General features: G+C 37.7%; 2 protein-coding genes and 1 long non-coding RNA gene across 8 annotated transcripts in view; 2 read left to right on the top strand and 1 right to left on the bottom strand.

The window, feature by feature from the left end:
- The first annotated feature begins 1,809 nt into the window (after positions 1-1,809).
- Positions 1,810-13,703, top strand: LOC119553157 (protein spaetzle 5). The gene is made up of 6 exons (XM_037863381.1): positions 1,810-2,091; positions 4,887-5,031; positions 5,088-5,242; positions 9,702-9,965; positions 10,505-11,011; positions 13,216-13,703. The coding sequence occupies exons 2-6, from the start codon at positions 4,969-4,971 to the stop codon at positions 13,382-13,384; spliced, it is 1,158 nt and encodes a 385-aa protein (XP_037719309.1). The 5' UTR covers positions 1,810-2,091; positions 4,887-4,968; the 3' UTR covers positions 13,385-13,703.
- LOC119553158 lies at positions 5,510-6,063 on the bottom strand. The gene is made up of 3 exons (XR_005219755.1): positions 5,883-6,063; positions 5,618-5,816; positions 5,510-5,561 (listed from the first exon to the last, which is right to left on the bottom strand). It is a non-coding gene; the product is annotated as an uncharacterized LOC119553158 (long non-coding RNA).
- Positions 13,704-19,377: 5,674 nt separating the features above from the next.
- Positions 19,378-21,204, top strand: part of LOC119554707 (DNA N6-methyl adenine demethylase) — a 106,274-nt gene continuing 104,447 nt past the window's right edge. For all 6 annotated transcript variants that reach the window (XM_037865718.1, XM_037865717.1, XM_037865715.1 and 3 more), the window contains exon 1: positions 19,378-19,972. The gene's annotated coding sequence lies outside the window, so the exon portion shown is untranslated. The remainder of the gene's footprint in view (positions 19,973-21,204) is intronic.

The following is a 21,204-nucleotide window of genomic DNA, read 5'->3' as shown; positions in this document are numbered from 1 at the left end:
GCCCGGGGCAAACGGCGATTTTAATGGTTTCGTTGGCCAACCGATTGAGATGGCATTGAGATGGCCAGGCCCAGCCTCTAATTAACCCTTTCGCAATTGCAGCTAAGCCCCGAAACGGTGGGTGGTTAGGGGAGAGTGGCTCTTCCCCGGGTTACATATTCATATACACGTGTTAGTTTTAGTTATAAAATGACTTTGGTCCCGATACCTGGGGCTGGGAGTTTGATTAATGAGCGGCTTAAGTGAATCTCAAATCGAAACTGAGCCTGCTCGGCCGGCAGACTGATGAAGTCACTAATTTGACTTAAAAACGCATTAAAAACCATTTTCGATAAGAGCCGTGGAGCTCCCCATATCGTGATTTCGGCAAGGGTTTTCCCGTACTTTTCTGCCTCGCGGTCTAGGTCTCGTCTTTGTGAAAGTTGTGCCAAAATAAAACCGAAAAAACCAAAATTAAACGTCGAAACCAACAAGGCAACGGATAAAATTCCAAAAACGCCTCGGAAGATTTGAGAGTGCAAAGCTCATGCTTTATGGGACATTGCCTATTGGCAACCAGCTGTTAAAATAAATAATGATTTGAATTTGCGAGATGGACTCAAGGATACTCTTTAAATAAAAAAGGGAAGCTTAGTTAGGTAAACTAAATTTAAAGAACATCATTAATAGCTATTAAATATGAATATATTTTTTTTTGGTTCGTTTTATATGCCTATTAATCTCTGGTCAATAAAGAAATATAATTTCATTATTAGTAAATTCTTATAAAGGAGTGTTAAAAGATATGCCCAGTCAAGATTATTTTAAATGCATTGTATTATTAACACAATATTCTTATTCAATAATCACTATATTTACTTGTGTTATTAATGTACCCGCTTTTATAGTTGCATAAATTTAAAATATTTTAAAATCAATGGGAAGAGAAATTGTTACTCATCGCTTTCTAAGTAAGCTTATAAATAACGATTTATTACTTTAATGGTCGAAATTAAGAAATGTTATGTCATAACATATTTTATTATTAAAACCTTATTCAAAGATGTATGAGAAATTTCATAAAATCAAGCTGATATACCCCTGATGCAATACTGCCCCTCATTCCACCTTTGGTGAAGCACAAAAATTGATTTAAATGCCTTTGCCGAGAGACATAAGCGTCGGTAACTCCTACAATTGTGCGTGGTCTCTTGGCCATTAAAAGCCTTTTCTTGCCAACATTCAATGTCTTCGCCGGCGGCAGCGCCAAATCAAATCAAATCAACGGCAGCAGTCACAAATCTGCGACAGATAAAAGCTGTTAAATGACCTTCATTGGCCATAAAAATCCAAAATCGTCGCCCGAACAATGAATCGTTTCTATGGGCCAAAACCGGCGGCAACGGCAACGCCGAACAACAATTGGCGAGCGGCGACAAAAAAAAATTAACAATTTAAATAAATTCACTTTATTGCAGTTCGCATATTGGCGACAATGTAAAACAAACAATAAAAGTTGTCAATAAATAAGGCCCGCGTCATATTGAATGGCCCGAACCGCTGGACTTCCGGTCTTGAATCGGGCCAAAAAGGCAAAAAACCGCACACATCACATTATAGTATGTGGCCAACGACATGAATCACGGGCCAAAAAGTTCAAAGTTGAGCGGGCTAAATTGAGAGATTAGCTGGGTAGATCGGAGCCGGCTGGCCATATCTTTTGCCATATAGCGTTGCTCCGACCCAAGCTCTGCTTTTCTCTGCCCCGAGTTCCCGGCTCTGGGCCGCTGTTAACTTGGCTAAGACCGCTCAGTTGGCTACGAGCTGCCGCCGTGAGCATTGGCAAACGCGTGAAACGGAAAAAACGAAACCGAAATCGACAGCCCAAAACCCAAAGCCGATAAATACAATTCGAAATCTCCGCGCCGCTCTTCGGTACGTGTTAAGTTTATTAATTAGTAAAATTTTCAAGTGAGTGCGGTGCCAAAAAAGAGAAAATAATTCACAAAAGTACAAAAAGCAAAGCTCAACACACTACGGTAGTGAATAAAAAGGTTAACAAAAAAACAACCGTGAATCCAAAAATAAAGCAAAACAACAAGCCCGCAATAGGTGAGTAATTAATAGAGCGAATAATTTGACCCGCTGCCATAAATTCATAAATTTAATTAATCTGTCATCGCAGCTCTGATTTATTATAACATTTTATTGTTTTTTTTTCGTCTATATACTTGTAACCGAAATGTTAGGAAACCAGCAAACACAAATTAAATCAAAGCGATCACAAAACAAAATCCACAAAAAATGCAGACAACACTTTAGGTAAATAAAAACAAAATATAATCAAAGTGGGGAGAAAAAAACCTGGCCGTAGCCTTGAAAAGTCGTGCTTAATTTCTCAGCTAAATGCAGGCATAAAATATATGTTTTAAAAATTATAATGAAGCCCAGCTATTTGTCTGGCTCAAATCGAATCCATTGTTTTAGTCCCTAAATTGGTATTAAATAAGCCAACCGCACTGTGCCACCAAAAAACGGAAAATTTGTAAGTCCGAACAAGATAATCAAACTTATATCGATCTTTGAAAAAGTTTATGTTACGGAAAGATGTAATTTTAAAAACCAAAAAGTCTTTCATAATTGTCAAAAAGCTTGAATTAGGTGGTATTTTATTTCTAGAAAGGGATAAACTATGATCTGTCAAGATATCAAGATTTTTGCACTATAATCTATTCCTTTAAGTAACTTTTTTAATGACTAAATTCATTTATTTTAATAAATACCCCTATAAATAATTAATAATATTTCTCCTCATTCAGCTCATTTTGTAGCCTGCTAATACTTCAATTAGCTGCCATCAATATATCTAGACTCATCCCCTTAAAAAGTTCCAATCGGGTGAATAAGTGAGATTGTCTGGGCGAGACAAAGATAAAGATCTGACAATCGATCATTACTCAGGCGAGGTATAATCAATTAAATATAGATAGATGATTTTGCGGTCAAATCATTCAAATAAATTGAATGGAGCCCAGCGATTTTGAGCTCTCAATTTCGAAAATGGAGACGCATCCAATGGATTAGCCGCTAAAGCTTGGTCAAAGATCTTTAACAATTTCATTAACTCTTGGCCCGTCGGCCTAATGATGTGCAAATGGCCCAAAACACACCATAAAACACACAGCCACTAAAGTTGCTAAGGGAAACAATACCGGAGACCATGTCCAACTTCTTTTTGGCCGCTCTGTGATTTATGAGGTGATCGTCTGGCGCAACTTTGGCATCGAGGAAATACCAGCAATACGTGGGTGTAGCCATGTGCAAGACTCCATTAGCAGATCGCAAACACTAAAACAAAGCTGGTCCATGCACAGAGAAAAAACATATTTCAAAAATATTGTGATGATTGGTTTAATTACAAAGGAACATGACCAAAAAGTAATATACAAAAAATCGGAATGTATTTATTTAATATATCAATCTTTTTTTAAATATTTTTTTAAATAAGTTTGCCTGCCTCAGCTATTTAAGGAATTATTGTACAGTTATTTTAAAGTTTACTACTTTTGTAATTAAACCCTCAACACATTGGTTTTTCTATCATTGAATACGAACACATACAATACCTTAATGATAGTACAGTAGTCCAGTAGAATTTCAGATTAAAGAAAATGTTTTCCTTCATTTATTATTATAGAACCTCAATATCTTTATTGTTTTCTGTGTAGTTTGCCAGACACTTTGTCATTGGCGCTCGATCGCTGACTGATTTGTTTTGCTTGGCTTGCGCAAAAGAGCCTGTGATCCCGGAAATCCTATCACACTTGTGGCAGGTGTTTTTGTATCACCATAAATTCCTATTAATTCTTGAATGCCCATTGCCTTTACATTCCCCACATGACAGGCTGTTATTGCTATTTGTTTCTATAAATAATTGCGGTACACATTTTTATTGAAACTAAAGCACAGCTTGACACGTAATCCGGTTTTTAACATTGACTGTGACAGCTTTTGATTGGATCACTTGTAACCATGGCTTTGCAATAATTAAAATATATTACATTTTTGGTTTATTTTTACCCTAATTACCTTTGTATTGTCAGTAGTTCATTATAAATGGATTCGAAAAGTCCCACTTTTAGATTGTTTTAATGTCATTATTTTTTGGAAGATTTTATTCTAATGACATACTTAATTATAATTAATACTTTATTAAATAATACACATTGCCAGTAGCTCAAAAATATTAATAGTTGTCTTTTAGTTTCCGCATTAAAAAACCTATTTCAACAAAGATAACTATTATATCACTGGTAGTTTATTACTTTTATTTATTCTCATTCCTAGGAACATTTCGATTTAATCTTAAATAGACTAGAAAACATCCCATTTAAATACCACTACTTTAAACCCCTGTTTAGAAGCGCTAATAAATCATTAGACTTTATAAATATTGTCATTAGCTGACAGCTCGGGTTGCCAATTGAGAACGCCCCCTCAATGGTGGTGGGCGTGACCAGTCCATTATCTCCGCATCGTATACTTAATCTACGTATACTTAATCTTGTTGTCTTGAGCTTGTTCGTCACTTTCACTTTTGGCAATTTATTTTCGCTATTTACGGGAGTTGTTCGAGTTGTTTGGGTGTTGTTTGCCTTAGAGGTTGTCGGTTGTGCAGTTCGTGTTTATGTTATTGTTTTAGTTGTTGATTGTTTGACTTAACAATAAGCCCAAGTGAACTCTGCACAACAAATAAGCACTTTGAGGCATTTCCGCTGCGGAAAAACCATCAGTTATTGTCTGTTTGGTGTCCCCATGGAAATGGTGTGAAAAATTGCGACGTATTTGCCATTTCTTGCGACTAATATTTGGCAAAATAATTCATGGCAGTTTCTCTTTCGCTTCAGATTTCAGACTTGGCGTTGAAGACAGTTGCTGAATCGCAATCGAGTCAAATGCAAATGCAAATCGACGGCGAATGAATTGACAATGACAAAGAGTATTAAACGTCCGCCCCCTTTTAGTTGTAAACGAGTTCTCCTTACCTATGTGGTAAGTATTCCCTATAGCAGAAGTGCTCGATGTAATTAAAAGTGTATTTCCTTCAGATATTAGCTTATACAGTAGCCGCCCACAGCTCGCCCCCGCCGTGCGGCCTTTATGGAGCGCCGCCTTGCCAATTCCTCCCGGCGCCACCTGGACAAACGCCCACCTGCGCCCGTCCAGGGAAGACGTACTGCGAACACGCCGATAACTATCCCACGTAAGTAGGAATAGTCCGGGAAACCTACGGAAATGTAATGCAATTTGTAAGGCAATATCTTCTATATTTTTTAAATAATTGTTTTATTAAAAAAAGAATCACCTTGATCTAGATTAGTTTAATGAACGAATTACTGTTGCGAATAAAAAACTATGAGTAATTTGGACAAAGGGTATATGTAGGCTATATAATCGACAATATATTTATTGTGAAAATTGTTACAATCTTAATAATTTTTAACAACTAATAAAATATAAACATTAATTATATGAGGATATTATATGTGCCCATAGAAACCTCCTATTGTCTTCCCCGATATCTGCAGAAACAGAGAACTGGTTAATCGATAATCTGTCTCAATCACAAAGAACTTACCTATCCACTAGAAGTTTTAGGGTGCTACGCTTAATTAAGGATAATCATTATAAAGACAAGAATTCCAAAACTGTGGTGGAAATAGATCGGAAGCGAATGGAACAAGCCAGCGATACTATGTATATCTACATAACTGAACATGAAGTCCAGAATCCAAAATACCTCAATTAGGACCGAAAGCCGCAACAACATTAGGTTCCTGAGATATGGATTATAGAACACTTATTATGCCTGATTGTACAATTTTAAAGTTGCTGGCTCTTACGTTTCAGTGTCGAAATCAAAGCAAGACGTTATCCTCTTTCCACCTTTTTGAAACCTCTTCAGTTCGGTTTTTGTTCTCCAAATGTGTATCAGGATATACATGACCACACTGAACGTGTTAAGTATCAGTATTGGTCCATTTAAGTAGAACCATGAAGAAGGACCCGATGCTGTAACAGGCAGAAAATGTTTATTTGTGAGATATGGTGACAGCTTAGAAATAAATGACAGTAGTTCAAACCTTTCACTGCGCACTCAGAATAGCCAACTAACGGCATCCAGCTCCATTTATGGACATCCTGCTCCCAAACTTGGTTCATCCCAAAAATTACTCCAGTCGCAAGAGCAGCTATGCCCCAGACAATAATGCTGTATTTAAGGAACTGATTACGATTTTCACTCCGGTCCTTAGATGTCAATATTTTCCTCAGATGAAAGCTAATCATAGATACCCAGAGAAAGGAGGCCATCAAGAAGAAGTATCTACTGTAACCTAAGAGAGATCAACGAATACTGGTATCCTATACCATTAACAAATTCAAGAACCCAGGCATTTAAAATGTTTAATATCCTAGATATTATATTTGTTCATATACATACATAGTTTAGTTTAGAATGGATGACACCCGATCCAATTTTATTTTGAATAACTCACCTGCTAAGGCGCAAATTTTGTGTAACAAACTTAGTTTGTCCAGTATAAAGGTGAAACCATTCATGATCATGCCGCATAAGCAGGATATAAAGCACTTGCCCAGAACATTTCTTTGCTTGTTTACGTACAGGTACACCAAGATAGTAAGAACATAGCATATGAGGGATACAACCGTAACTGTAAGAGTAGAAACCAAGGGATGTGGAAAATGGGGATTTTTTCAATTAATTATTATCCTTACCCTCAGTAATCCCTGGCGGCAATTTAAAACCGCGCGAGTGCTTAACAATCGATATGGACTTTGGAAAGTCAGCATTAAACTGGGGATAGAGGCAGTATTGTTCTTTGTAGAGTACTATGGGCAATGTCTTGATAATTAAGGTTCCGTCCTAAAGAACATGTCTTACAAAATCATGGAAAGTTTTCAGACTATAAAGCAAACCTTTAACATCGAGTACTCGTCTTCCCTCAGGTTGATCATTTCTTCATAAGAATGGAACTGATTCCTTAATACTAGAAATTCCGCTGAAATAGGTGTAGCCGGTCTCCACAACTCCCCTTTATAAATGTTTTCTAACGTTAGGTTTAACATTGAAAGAATGATCTCCTCCGGTAGGTCATCATTACACTTTTCATTGGCCAACATATTCTTGCGGGGGCAGCAAATACGAACACAAGGCCGATACTTGCAAATACAGGCTCTTAAATGGCTTATCACAGGCTCTGTGTCATCGTATATTAGCTTCCTGTAGTTGTACTCCCCTGTTAGGTTGGCAGGAATTTCGATGCCCTTATACATATATGAATCGTTGACTCTTTGTAAATGAGAAATATCGACAGTATCGAAATAGTCACAGGTTGGTATATCACAGAAAGACTTTTTAACAATGCTTAGAATAAGTATTGCTCCGGATAATTTAATAAGCCAACACATTTTTTATAAATAAACCTTCTGCACGACATTTAAAATCAACTGAGTCTTGATAACATGAGCTTGCAGCTTAAATAACTTTTGCTTTTCAGTGGAACAGCAGAGAGTATGAACCGAAGTCCAAAAAAATTAATTGAAATTCGCAAGGGATTATATAAAATAAATTAATGTTGCTATTGTGGAACATAAAAACGTACCCTAAAGACCAACTCAGATTGTAGCAAAAAAAAAATTGTACAGATTTTTCAAAAAAATGTTATTATATTTTTCTTTATACGTACATTGCATTACTTTGTATTAATTTCGTAAATGGAAAAGTGAAATGGGCGGCAAATTCCCCTGACAAACTCCTACCTAAGCCAATGGCTCCAATCAATATTCACTTCATTCAAATGCATTTCAAACAAATGTTTGGCCACGAGACAATTTCGGCTTCAGTTTAGTTCACCATCGAAACTTGTTCGCTGGCATCGCATTAACATACGAGCTTCGAGTGAGTATCTTTTGTGGCTGCTTCCGCGACAAGCTCTCAGATACTCAGATACTGAGATACTCAGATACTCGAACTGATGCTGTTTTGGATGCTTCTGCTCTCAGCCAGCTGGGGGAATTCCTTGACCCAATAAACTTGAATTGACAGTTCAAGACACTTTGTTTGGCTCCTACTAGCAAGTATACATATGAAGTATAACTTTGGCGACTATCCGACGACTGGCCGCGTGCTTCTCGAATATTTATGAATGCCTCCAATGAATAATCGTGCCTTCGGGGCATCACAAGTTGCTTAGACCGGCACTTTGGCGCGTGAGCCAGGGTATTTTGGGTGTGCTTTAGATTATTTTGGAGAACAGCGTGGTATTTTTAATGAATAAAACATTTTGGTTATTAAGTTATGGATATTTTTCAAAATAGTAGTGTTATATATCAGATAAGTCTTAAGACTTATAAGACATTGAATAATAAACCTTAGTCAAATATTTTGAGTTGGGAATACAAAAATTAAAACATTCTTGAGATCGATAAGGGTCTAAAGAATATTTAAAAATATCCCTTATAATTTTTTCAGATCTTTCAAAAATTCTTGAGATCAAAACATGTACCAATAAACACCAAATGAATAAAAAATGAACTAAATTATCTGTAAGATCCAACGGTAGAGCATTCATTATTCACCACTTGACCCCCAGAGTGCATCTTTTGTCTTACGTGCTCCAAAGATGGCACTCAAATTTGTTGTTTTGTTTGTTTGTTTATCATCCGCCTTCGCTCGACTGGTTGGCCATGTTTGTTGGGTCTATTTATAGAGCATTTCTTCGATTGGGATTTAAATAATGTGCGTTAGTTGGTAATGGTAATGGGAATGGGTTGATAAGCCCTAGGCGCCGACGCGGCAATTAAATAGGCATTTTTATTACAACGCTTGCTTTGGAATTTCAGTGCGTTGCATAATTCTCAAAAAATAAAAGATATGATATGGGAAAGCCCCAAGCGGGTTTTTACTATATGTTCGTATATAGGTGGGGTCTTTCCCGCCCCTTAACCCTTACCTTTCCCTGCCCGTTTTTGGCGGCACGTGACGGGCATGCGATGCCTGTTGATAAGAGAAGCAAAATAAAAACGAAACTGCCACACTGCCAATTTATTATTTACGATGTCTGCGCCTCCCCTTTTTTTTGCCATTTTGCCCTGCGGCCGCATATTAATTATGATACTCATATTTGATTTGGCTTGGGCAACTCCGCAATTACCATTTCCATAGCAATTTCTGGCACTTGTCAGTCAGTCGGTCTGTGACTTGCATAATTCGGAGGCTCCGACAAGTGGCTGATACTCGGGTACATGCTTTCCCAGCCCGTTAAATATCGCAGCTTGCATCACTCATTGTTTCCCTCTTGCACGCAGGAAAAAGATCTGAAAAAATAAGGTCATTTTCCACTCGTTATTAACAGACACAAGTGGTACACACTCCACAGAAAACAAAATCTTTGGGATCCGAAATTTGATGTGAATTTCAATTAATTCTAAAATATTTCCTTGTGATTAAATATTTTGGGAAGTTATTTTGAAAACTAGAGTGCAGATTTACCTCCTGAAAAATATTAAATACTGTCCATAACCATTATAAATACGGACACTACTTTATAAATAGTCCAATACCAAAAAATACCAATCATTTTAGTGCTCATTAAAAATTCATGAAAAATTATATTCTTGGTACTTATTAATTTTTAAAGATATCTCATCAAGAGCCTCGTGCGAAAGTGGGGCTATGAGGCCAGCACTTTGCTGGTGGACGAAACCTGGGAGGATTTTGCGGCTGTGGCGTGGCACGATACTCCCGTCTTCTACGATCCCAAATCCATCTTCCCGCCACGTGATTCCAATCCCCAGGACTTTAATGGATATAGCTATCAGACCCCATTTGGGGGAAGTCCCCAGAGGCCAAGTGGCGGGGGGAACCCCCTCTTCGTCAGCAATCCCTCTACGGAAGCGCCAACGTGAGTAAAACGGAATATTTAAAAAAAATATGTTTCTAATATATGACCAGCAATTAAAACTCGACTGTTCGGGTAACTGAGACTTAAGGCTTTCGATAAGATTATATTTGTTTATGGCATAACAGAAAAGAGAAAACTCTATACCAACCAACACTTCATACATATATATTGGCCTTCAAAGAAGAATTATTGCAATGCACCCAAGATTGATTTTACAAAAGCTATTTAAAATTATGCTTTAAAGAAAAATGATTACAATATATATTATAATTTAACTTTAATTTTATGTAATTTTTTAATAAGCTCGTTACAATTACATATGATTTTATTTGTAGTTACGAAAAACCACAAAAATTATTTATTTAGATAACACCACGATGTTTGAGCTACTAGATTTGTAAATATTTTATTAATATGGTAGTGCTGTTTAATGTATTCCAATTATGTACCCTTATAATTAATTTTTATCCTTTGTCACATTTTTCTATGCAACACTTTGATTTTAATGTGTTGTTCTTAAACCCCCTGGTATCTCTTAGGTATCTCCTGTACACCTCTTCTGGCGGGGGTCATCGCTCGGGACAGCGTTACAATTCCCAGGGAGGTGGTGCCTCATCCTCCAGCGGTCACTTGTACTTTAATCAAGGCGGCAAGTCGACTCCCTACAACGCCACGCTCTGGCTGAAGCGATTGGTCAGGGATCTCAGCCGGAAGCAGAGGCAAATCGAAGAGGAGGTGGAGGAGGAGGTGGTGGAGAAGCAGGACAAGCAGGCTGAGGAGCGGGATGAGCCGGCCGAGGATCACCCGCAAAGCAAGCGCGATATCTCACTCAACATGGATCTCTTGGATATCGTGGGCGTGGATGCCCCCAATCCGCTCAAGAAGCGTTCGAGGACGAAGCGACAAAGTCCGGGGCGCTCCACCCTCTGCCAGACGACCTCGCAGTTCATCACCCCTCAGGCGGCGCTGAATAGCCGCGGAAACTGGATGTTCGTGGTCAATGAGGAGAACACAGCCCGCCAAATGGTCAAGGCGGAGCTCTGTGCGTAAGTACAAGTTTAAATTTGAAATTTATTCTACATACATCTTACACCGGGGTTGTGTCTCAGCTAAGAGCTGAGAAAGCAGTGCACTGCTTGGATGGTTGGAGGCTAAGATAACGGTCGGTCGGGATTCTAAATATTTTTTAAAGAAATTCGGGTGTTTTATAAATTTGCATACGTCAAAAACAAAGTTTTTATTTTGTGTTTCCTTTAGTACATATTTAAAAACACTCACACAAAAATGCATAGGATCGTATCGTAAGCAGCAAACTAAAAACTGAAAGAATAAGCAGCTTGTCGCTGAATAATGAACTTTACTTTTTTTTTTCAACTAGATTTTTTAGAGCCAAAGACTATTTTGATAACCCTCGTAAAAAATTTTATTTTTTGACACTGGTTTGGTCCATATACGGTGTGATAAATGTTAAAAAAACGCAATCCTTTAACAAAAAAATTTTCATACTTACCAATAGAGCCTAGAATTTTATTTCAGCATTAAAGTTTGAAAGGGATATTTTGTAAAATAATTTTTCAAGAGGATGCAGGCGTATACAAAACGTGGAAAATGAATAGTTTGCTTACCTTACAATCACGTCCACTTTTAATATTTGTCAACTGTTAGGAACATAACCTATTGTTAGGTCCATTATTAACCAGATGTTACTTGAATTCTTTAATTTATGATTGTGCTTCATAATTAATTTTGTAGCATTAGGGGATAAAGTGAGTGACTTGTCCATCCAGCCGTCCTTGAAGTAGCCTTTTCTCATTATTTCGAATCCTTCCCCCTGATCCTGATTCCATACCCCTTACCGTTTTCAGCACTTGTAATCAGTGGCAGAGGTGTCATGCCAACCCCCTTCCAATGTTAATAATTCGCAGCGGGACGCCCAAGGTTTCCCCCTTCTTTTATTTATTTTTTGTGGAAACTAGGGGAAATCCCTCGCGCTCTTTCTCTTGCTGGGCACGTGGTTAGTGCAGGTCGAACTAAGGACCGTTTATACGGTGTCATAATTGCGGTTAAACGAATTATCACACCCCGAAAACGAGAGAGAAATACCAAAGCAGGGCACATTGTGCCATTAGGCCATATCCTTGTCCCCTTTTTTTATTCCCCTCTCTTTGGTCCTTCCCCCTTTTTTTTGGATGCGTGCGCTACTCGAAAACCTTTCCACACTCGTACGGAAAAAGCGCAAACAAATGTCACGAGTAAAAATTGGGGTGAGGTGGTTCTCTGCTGGTTCTTCGGGCTGGGTCAACGCGTTGCCCTAATTGTTGCCCGTTTGTCCCGCTCTGCCCAGTCTCAAATCGAGTCCCTTTTCCCTTCTGGATGCACGGGTTCCCCTCCCACTTTCCACGGCCACTTGTTGTTAGCACTGAGCCCGGTACTTGGCGCAATTTGTTTAACCAAATGGAGTACCTACGCAGGCGCGCATAAATCTTGGCCAAGGAACAGCTGGGAGCAGGGCTACACGGAGAATAATACAAACATATCTCATATCTAAAATGGTATCTAAAAGATACAAGTCAGCCAAGCAAAATCTTTTACAAATAAAAAAAAGTTAGCCAAAAATATATTACATTCTGACAGATATATATTCAAGATTAAATTATAGATCCTTAATCAAAATTAACAATTAAACAAATATCAATATTAAACCAAAAGAATGTTATAGATTTTTATAATTCTAGTAAAATAATTATTTAAGGGAAGGATTTCAGATATTAACCTCTTTTCTTACTTAGGTACATAACATTCTAATGGCTATAACATATTTTGTTGCTTGAATATTTTATTTAATAAGGTTTCTTTATATGTTCGAATAATAATATCCCATTTTGCATCCTTTAAAAATTAGTTTTTATATTTTAGTTTCAAAATCCCTAGAATAGAACATCCAGATATTCGACCATATTTATTTCCTGTGCAGGGATTTTACCGTTCTTTGCTTCCGCTCGGACTGCGACTCCTTATCAATTACGTACGATTCCCGTTTTAACGAGTTCGTTAAACTTTCAACTCTGTTCTGGTCCGCCTGCGACTTGGGATCTCCGCATTTCTTCCTTTCGAAGGAGTCGCGAGTCGCAGCCGGCGCTCTTTATTTATGCCCAGCAACCCACAACTAAATTCCCGACAATTGTTGAATTTTAGCATTTGGTTTGGGCACTTCGCATTCGATCCGGCACTTATATCGTTTTTTTTTCAGCTCGAACACCTGCTCGAACCTGTGCGAATTGCCCAACGGCTACAACTCGAGATGCGAGCAGAAGTTTGTGCAAAAACGCTTAATTGCGCTCCAGGGCAATGGGCAGAATCTGTACCAGGACACGTTCTGGTTTCCCAGTTGCTGTGTCTGCACGATAGCCGCCAATTAAATGGACGAGGACCCAGGACACCACATCCTCGGCGGCTATTCATGTTGGCAAAATCATATCTGATAACTAAATGATACGAATACACACACACACACACGACACCCCCACAACCACAAAACACAAAAAACACTCAATATATATCTCTCATGTAGTTACACAAACACACAATGTAGTTCTTAAAAATGTAATTTAAAATCGAAAACATCGAGTGAGGTATGCAAAATTGGATTTATGCCCGCAATCCCTTTGCATTTTGCATAGTAGCATTAGTCTTACCCTGTGAGCGATCTAATGGATATCAAATAAATATTCGAAGCGATGTTTTTTTGCAAGTTAATTTTGGTGCTACGAAATTCTATGGTAAGTTTATATTCTGGTAAAAATATGTATAATACTTTACAAAGTCCATACAATATTATATAGAATTAAAGCAACTCCATAATACCAAATACCTAACTTAAGTAATTTTTCAATTTATTTCTATATTTTTCCTCCTTTAAGTTTATAAATTCGAATAACCCCATGCTGTAAATCAAAACTGGCACTGCGCAAACATTTCAATCCCTGGAAATACACGTAATGACACAGGAAGATTGCCAACAAACAATTTTATTAAGCCCTGGGCATAGTGCAAATCGGATTTTGTGGTTTTTAATTAATATAGTTATTCCTTTTGCCAGCTATGCCAGCAAAGCCCCAAAGGATTCGCAACTTTTAATTGTGAAATGGCGAAATGAGAATTTCCGCAGCAAAAACAAGCAACAACAGCAACACCTGCCGTGCGGCAAATGCAATTGCGTTCCATAAATCCAGAAACAATAATCGTAAAATAACATCAGGTGTCACGCGCACGAAGCGCGGCTCAAAAAAAGGGGGCCACTCATACATGGCTTGTTTTGGGGAAGGGAGAATGGGGATGAGGATACGGATGAGGACTCTCCGAGGATATGGAATGGATGTATCGATGGCCGATATTATTACCCGATGATGTATGCCCCTGTATCCGTACATCTGTGACACCAAAACTGCTCCAGATGTCCCCAGTTGGTGACAGCAGGGAAGTATAGAAGGAAGCAGCTGAAGTTTAAGGATCCTGTACTATATATTTTCGGGTTTCAATTGAATATTCTTTTTTTAAATAATCTTCTGTACAGTGCCTTTAAAATACACATTTATATATTGGTAAGTTAGATAAAGATGCCCTTAATTAGTAAACTCATAGAATAAACGAGGATCCCGAACTATATATCTTGGGTAAATATTTGGGATATACTTGTTTTATACAATCTACTGTTCATTGCCTTTAATATACACATTTTTATACAGGCAACTCAGATTAAAAGTCCCTTTATTAGAAAACTTATAAAGTACATTTTTCTATACTTCCACAAAATTCTTGAAAGTAAATAAATGAACCCCTTTACCATTCTTCATTTGGTTCTATCATGGGCCATCCCAGGTGTCTTGTTAAATACCTAGCTATAAACACACTTGAATAATCACTGATATTTACAGCCCGTTGTGCAATATTCCCCATGGCATAACCCATGGAGAAAGTTGATAAGTCAGAGTTCGAGTGTTTGCATGGCCGAAAATCTCAATTAAGCCAAGGTGCAACAGCCTCGTCCTGCTGCAGCTTGTATTTTGTATTTTGTGTTTCGTACTTTGTGTTTTGTACCTGTTGTGGAAAATTCAACTTCAACTCGACCAACCTACACACAGTGGGTATGTTCAACTGGCAGCGATTCAAACTGGCACAGTGGGACGGAACCCACCCACCGAGCTCTATTGAGGCTCTCCTCACACCCCGTGACTCTGCCGAGGGTTAATTTGTCCTCCATAAGGATACGTATGTGAGCGAGAGCGAAGACTGAAGAGCGAGAGGGATGCCTGCTTGTATTGTGCCGAGTTTTAGCAATGATTAGCATCACGAAATGGAAAACTATTGTTCCAATACGCAGTCGACAACCAGGTAAAAAGGCATTGACAAATCAGGTAAGGATAAGTCCGCAAAACAAAAATATATCCAACTCGCATGGGATGGAGCGCTGAAATTGTTGCAATTAAAGATTAAGGCAGGAAGAAAACATAAAAAATAATTAGTTACCATGTCATCTAATGTTTGCAGTACTACATTTTTCTAAAGAAATTTCAAAGCCATCATGTTTAAGCAATGACTTAATTAAGATAGTTACTTTAGATAAAGTTATAATTAAATTAAAAACGGATCACATTTTAAACTTATAACTATAGTAAATATGAACAATGATTTTCCAAAGTTAAAATTCCATCTACAAATGAAAACATGAGACCAAAGTTAGAAGTTATATATTTTTTAATGCTTACCACTAAATGCAGATCTATTATATATTTTATGTGTACCAGAAAAGTTGGAGTAGAAAATAAAATTCTTTAAAAAAATAAAAAATTTAAAAGAATTAAAAAATATATATTTAATGGGTATTCGATACAAAATTAGTAACTCTTTAATTACACATTCTTTTAAGATTTCTTTGTGTAAAAGTTTGATTTGGGCAGTGAAACTTTCTGAGCTGCAGGCTCCTTTAAGGACGGTCAATATCCAGATCCCCCTCCCCCTGTTTTGGCAACCCCCCTCCCCTGAGGAGCCAACAACAACAGTGAGCAGCTGAAGTTTCTGGCCAGAGAGAGAGGGCAACATTTGCGGCTGCCTGGCAACCGAGTGGAGAGCAAGAGAGATGGCCTGCGATGACGAGCAGTGCAGAATAAGGCATCAAGAACAACAACAACAACAAGGCTGCGGCAGCAACAATGCAGCGGCAGCGCTGCCAGCGTCGTCGTTGTGTATAAAAATTTAACATCTGCTCCTTTCATGATTTCAGTTTCGGAAAACTCAAAACTCGTACAACAACGAGGGCTGTAATGGCACAAATAAAAATATATACATATATATATATGTGCGAGTGTGTGTATGGGTGTGTATACCTCTCTCTTTCACCCGGCATATACCCCTCTCTTTCTAGCCGTTAATGCATTTGGCTTGCTTTACTCGTATTACGTGTGCATTTGCCACTCTGAGATACAACAAAAAAATACAAGATACTCGGATGCTGAGATACTAAGATACTCTGGAAAGGCTCCTTTGGAGCTGCGAGATAGTAAAACAAGCAGCGGCCAACTGGCGGATCTTGAACGGAATGAAATAAATTAAAACGTGGCGAGGCTGCATCCACACATTTATCCACAGGATACTTTTGGTCCTGGCGGATGTGCCATGCATCTTCTGGCGCATTCAACTTCACTAAAGAGATTTTCACTCTTCCTTTAGCGTTTGCCCTTGGAGAAGTTAGTCTGAATATGCGTAGGGTACATTAAATCGGAATGAGAGTTGGCTACACCATACGAAATTTTAGTCAAATATTAGGTAAACTCTGTTAAAAGTAATATTATCTTAAATTTTAAGCACATTTCATTAACATGTTTTATTTAATTTATTATTGTTTCATCCATAGACTTTGCATATTGATGCATAAATGTATGATTCAAAGCATCACCTTTGAAGCATTTAATTTTAAATATAAGCTAAATACATCAAATTTTCAGCAAATATCTAAATAAAATGGTCTTACCTGTTCGGAAACCTTTACTACAAGAGAGAACATTTTGCCTTTGTTCTGCTTAAATTTAATATTAAATCTAGATCCAACTGCAGTGTATGACTCTCTTCATATTTAATAATTTCTGCATATTTCTGTTCTTATTTTTTGCACACATTTCATTCATTTTTCAAATACTTCTGCAGCACCAACTGTCAGATACATTTCTGGTTTCCTTTGCCGTTCGTCTTTTTATTGTGGCTGCTTGCAGTGTGAATGTCCTTTGCTGTCCTCACAAAGGACACGCCAAAAGCAAATAAGAGCGAAAAAAAATGAGAAAAAACTGGAGAGCAGAATGCACATGAGAGAAGAGGAACTTGCAGCAGCTTTCGAGTCTAGAAATCCCAGCCATGAAGAACTTGTCTGCGGATCGTGAACTTAAGAACTATCTTAGAGAAAATGATGGCCCAAAAGCCGGCTGCATCTTGTTGTTTGTGCAGATGTTTCTTAAGGTTCCTCGTGGGATTTTATGGGTATGTATTATGTGTATGGGACAGGTCAGTGTTCCGAGGACCGGGATTCGTATTCCTATTCGGTTAAGGGTTGGGCCCCTAGGTTGAATGATTTTCCATTACGCAATGCAAATAGGCAGCCGCGTTCCGCGTGTTTCGCTTTGTATTGTTATTTTTTTCTGTCAGCGCCAGGAAACAATGCAACTGTCAAGGTTTCCATTTTCCGCCGTGGATTGCTCTCTGTATCAAAAGGCGAAAAAATGGCAGCTCCACTAATAGTTGGCATGAAACGAGGTTGCAAAAGGACCAGCAGTAAAAAAAGTGAAATGAAATCAACTGACATATAGAGCCGCCCCCTCTCCCTTTGCGCAAAAACAAAAAAGGGGCAAAACACAGAAGGCAAATTGTACCAAAATCCCGCAACGGCAGCCAGTGCAATGCCAGGATATATGGCACATGCCCACAAGGTCCTGCCTCCGTGTCCTGCGTCCAGCGCAGCAGCAGCAGCAACAGCACCGCAGCAACAGCAGCAGCAGCAACATCAACAGCACCGCAGCAACAGAGGCCACCAAGAAAGTTAGCTTTGGCAGGACGAAGTTTGAATACCCTCGAGCTTGCATAAAAATTTATATTGGTATTTTATTTAAATAGTTTGTTATAATACAAATATTTGAGCAGTTCTAAAATTTATAATTTTTAAATCTTAAAATCTGCTTCATAACAACGTTGGTATATGGTATATGTATTTAATGTGGAAGATATATTTTATTAACTTCTTTTTCAATTGTATATTATATTTTGTTTGTAAGTTTATGATTTTAAAAATGTATGTATATCGATCATATCAAAAGAAAGTATAAAAAAAAAGACAATTTTGTATAACAAAATAAAGTGTCCTATTGAAATCGCATTCGTTATTCCCAACAAAATAATATATATGTTGGAGGGCGTATCTTTTTAAACAATCTAGAGATGTAAAATTGGTTCTATACTTTAAATGGCTTATAGGAATATTAAATAGGTAAATAAGTAAATCAAAAAGATAAAGCACATGCTAATAACGACTGATTAAACTTGTTGATCATAACCTTTGTAGTGGCAAAAGTGGCTCCTTCGCTGCTTTACAAAACCCTTAGCAAAATGAGAATACCCTCTGTTGGGGTAGCAAAATAAAAGCAGCGGAAAATATCTCGTAGTGCACATAGATTGCAAGTTCGCATTGTGAGCGCGAAACTAGGGAAAAAAATTTTTAATTGGAACAACAACTGTACAGCGGCGCAGCAACAGCAACAACAACAAAAGCGCACTTCGTATCCGTGTCTCGTTGCCTCAGTGTGTGTAAATACCAAAGTGTGTGTGCCAGGACTCTCGAACCAAAATGGTTTGAAGGAAAGGATCGATCATAAACCATTACACTCAGAAAAAGAATGATTGAAAGAAATCAATAAGGGTTTCTGAGCAATATAGATACAAGTAATGTTAAATAAATATATATTAATTATTAAAATTATAAAACCATTCTGTCATATTGACATGACAAAAAGTAAATTTTGTTGTATTGATAATAATCTTAGAATATTGAATAACAAATAAATGAACCGGCAGGAAATAAGATCTTCTTCTGGGAATAAGACGAAAATAAAAATTATCTGTGAAACAGATAGTAGATAAAATATTCTAATATTTCAGCCAAAATATCTTGAGTTTAATACAACATAGCTACATACAAAAAAAACTAAGTCGCTCCGTGCTTGAGCTCTTAATTCCATCCACAAAAATGGGTGAAATTTCCCATAGTGATCCAACATGTTGCTGGTGCGGGTCGAACATGTTGCGTATCTTTTGGTTTTCTTTCGCATCTTTCGGTTCGTGCGCTGCACGGCGCAATCAGTTGTTGTGTATCCTTCGGGTGAAAAGTTTCCTACAAAACACGAAATTTTGCACCGCCGTCGCCGTTCGAGCGCTAGAAAAGAAACGAGTGCGAGTGCGAGAGAAGCCCACTAACTAGCCAGCTAACTAACTAATTTCGGGAAATACTATCCTTTCGGTGTGATCGAGTTCAAGGACTCGCTACTAACTTGTTCCAGTTTCGAAAAACGGGCAAACCCAAATCATTTGCCAATGTGACCAGTGAAATAAAATACCCAAAACCATAACAAACATCGAGAACTGCAGCAGATGCCGCATCTGCCGTTCTAAGTTTTTCAGTTTTTCATCTGAGTCCCGTTCCCGATTTTAATCTGCAGTTCCAGTTTCGCGCTCGGTTTTCTGGTTTTCCCTGCATTTTCTTTCTATTGCGTTTCCTTCGTTCGGTTTTCGCGTCGCGGTTTGTTATTGTCAACTTTCGTTTTCGTGCGGTTTTTCGCGGCTTTTCTAACGGTCCAACAACGGGCGGCAAATGGGCAGTGAATCTGGCATGGATTTCCAATAGCTTCAAAATACTCAGCATTTTCCGAGGGAAACGATTCGAGGAAGGCGAAGAAAATGGATTAACAACAAAGGTTTGTAGGAGCGGTTCTTTAAGAACGATTGTAAATTCACTAAAATAAAATTGGAAATCAAGAATAGAAACTTTAAGAAAAGAAAGGAATTAAAAGTGGGAAATATTTATATTAATATCTATTATCTAATATCTATATCTATTAATATAAAGGAACATTTCTATGTATGTTATAGAATTTTAAAAAGTATTTCTAACATTTTTTAATAGGTTGTATGTACTTATTTATTGCTTAGAAATGTGAAACTAAAACTAATTTTAATTTGTTCAATATTGTTAATGTTATTTTGCTTAATTGAGGTCAGTTTTCATGGATTTTACATACATCCAACATAAAAGAATAAAAACATAAGCTGGTTCTGTTCTATTAATTGAATTCAACCAAGAGAAAAAAGCACAACAAGTCGAATCCCAAACATAATTAACTCTTTGAAAAGTTAACCCAAGCAGCGATTCCAAGAAACACAATATCCCTTTCATAAAACCGACTCCAATTAATTAAGCCAATTGAGGAGATATTTATATAAAAATATTCTGCTCCATTCAGATATATAAAATACTACTAATAGGAAGGGCCCTAATCCCCCAATTAAACTCACCTCTCGACCGAAAGCCGAGGAAAAACAAATTTCCAATTGAAATTTGCATTTATTCCGCAGGAAATACTTTCGAGCGTAAACACGTAAACAAACAGATAACAATTGTTATTGGTCATCCGAGGATCAAATTACAATAAGTGCAGGCTCAAAGGGAGCCTCAAAAAATGAGAATCACCTAAACAGGCAATTTCGGGCGGCTAAGGAGCTTTATTTGTGCAAGTCGAATAAACAAAATAAAAATAATATTAAAGTGGAGGCAGAAGGCAAAGTTTTTATTTTGGGTCGCAAAATGACTTGAAATGAGTAATGACGACCAACAGAAGGAGAACTGTTGCTGATAGATACATTTGGCGTTTGTGTTTGCTTTGCGCCAACTTAAATTAAAAAGCAGCGGGCACTGAAGTTCTTCTGGCTGTGAAGAGTTGAGTTGAGGTTCTGAAAACGTGCCAGAGAAGCGACACACAGAGATACAAAGAGGGATACAAAGATACAGATACTCGTAACTAACAGTAACGTGCGTACATCTTCAAGATACTTTTTTGGCGCGCTCAGAACAGAAGCGCCAAAAAACAAAAAAACAAGAAGAATACAAGGGAACGAGAAGCACAACAGAAAGCGCAAAGCTAAAGATACA

Source organism: Drosophila subpulchrella, chromosome 3L (assembly GCF_014743375.2).
Source record: "Drosophila subpulchrella strain 33 F10 #4 breed RU33 chromosome 3L, RU_Dsub_v1.1 Primary Assembly, whole genome shotgun sequence".
NCBI classification, from domain to species: Eukaryota; Metazoa; Arthropoda; class Insecta; order Diptera; family Drosophilidae; genus Drosophila; species Drosophila subpulchrella.
Note: the sequence above shows the minus strand (reverse complement) of the source record. Positions and strands in the feature narration are given on the sequence as shown.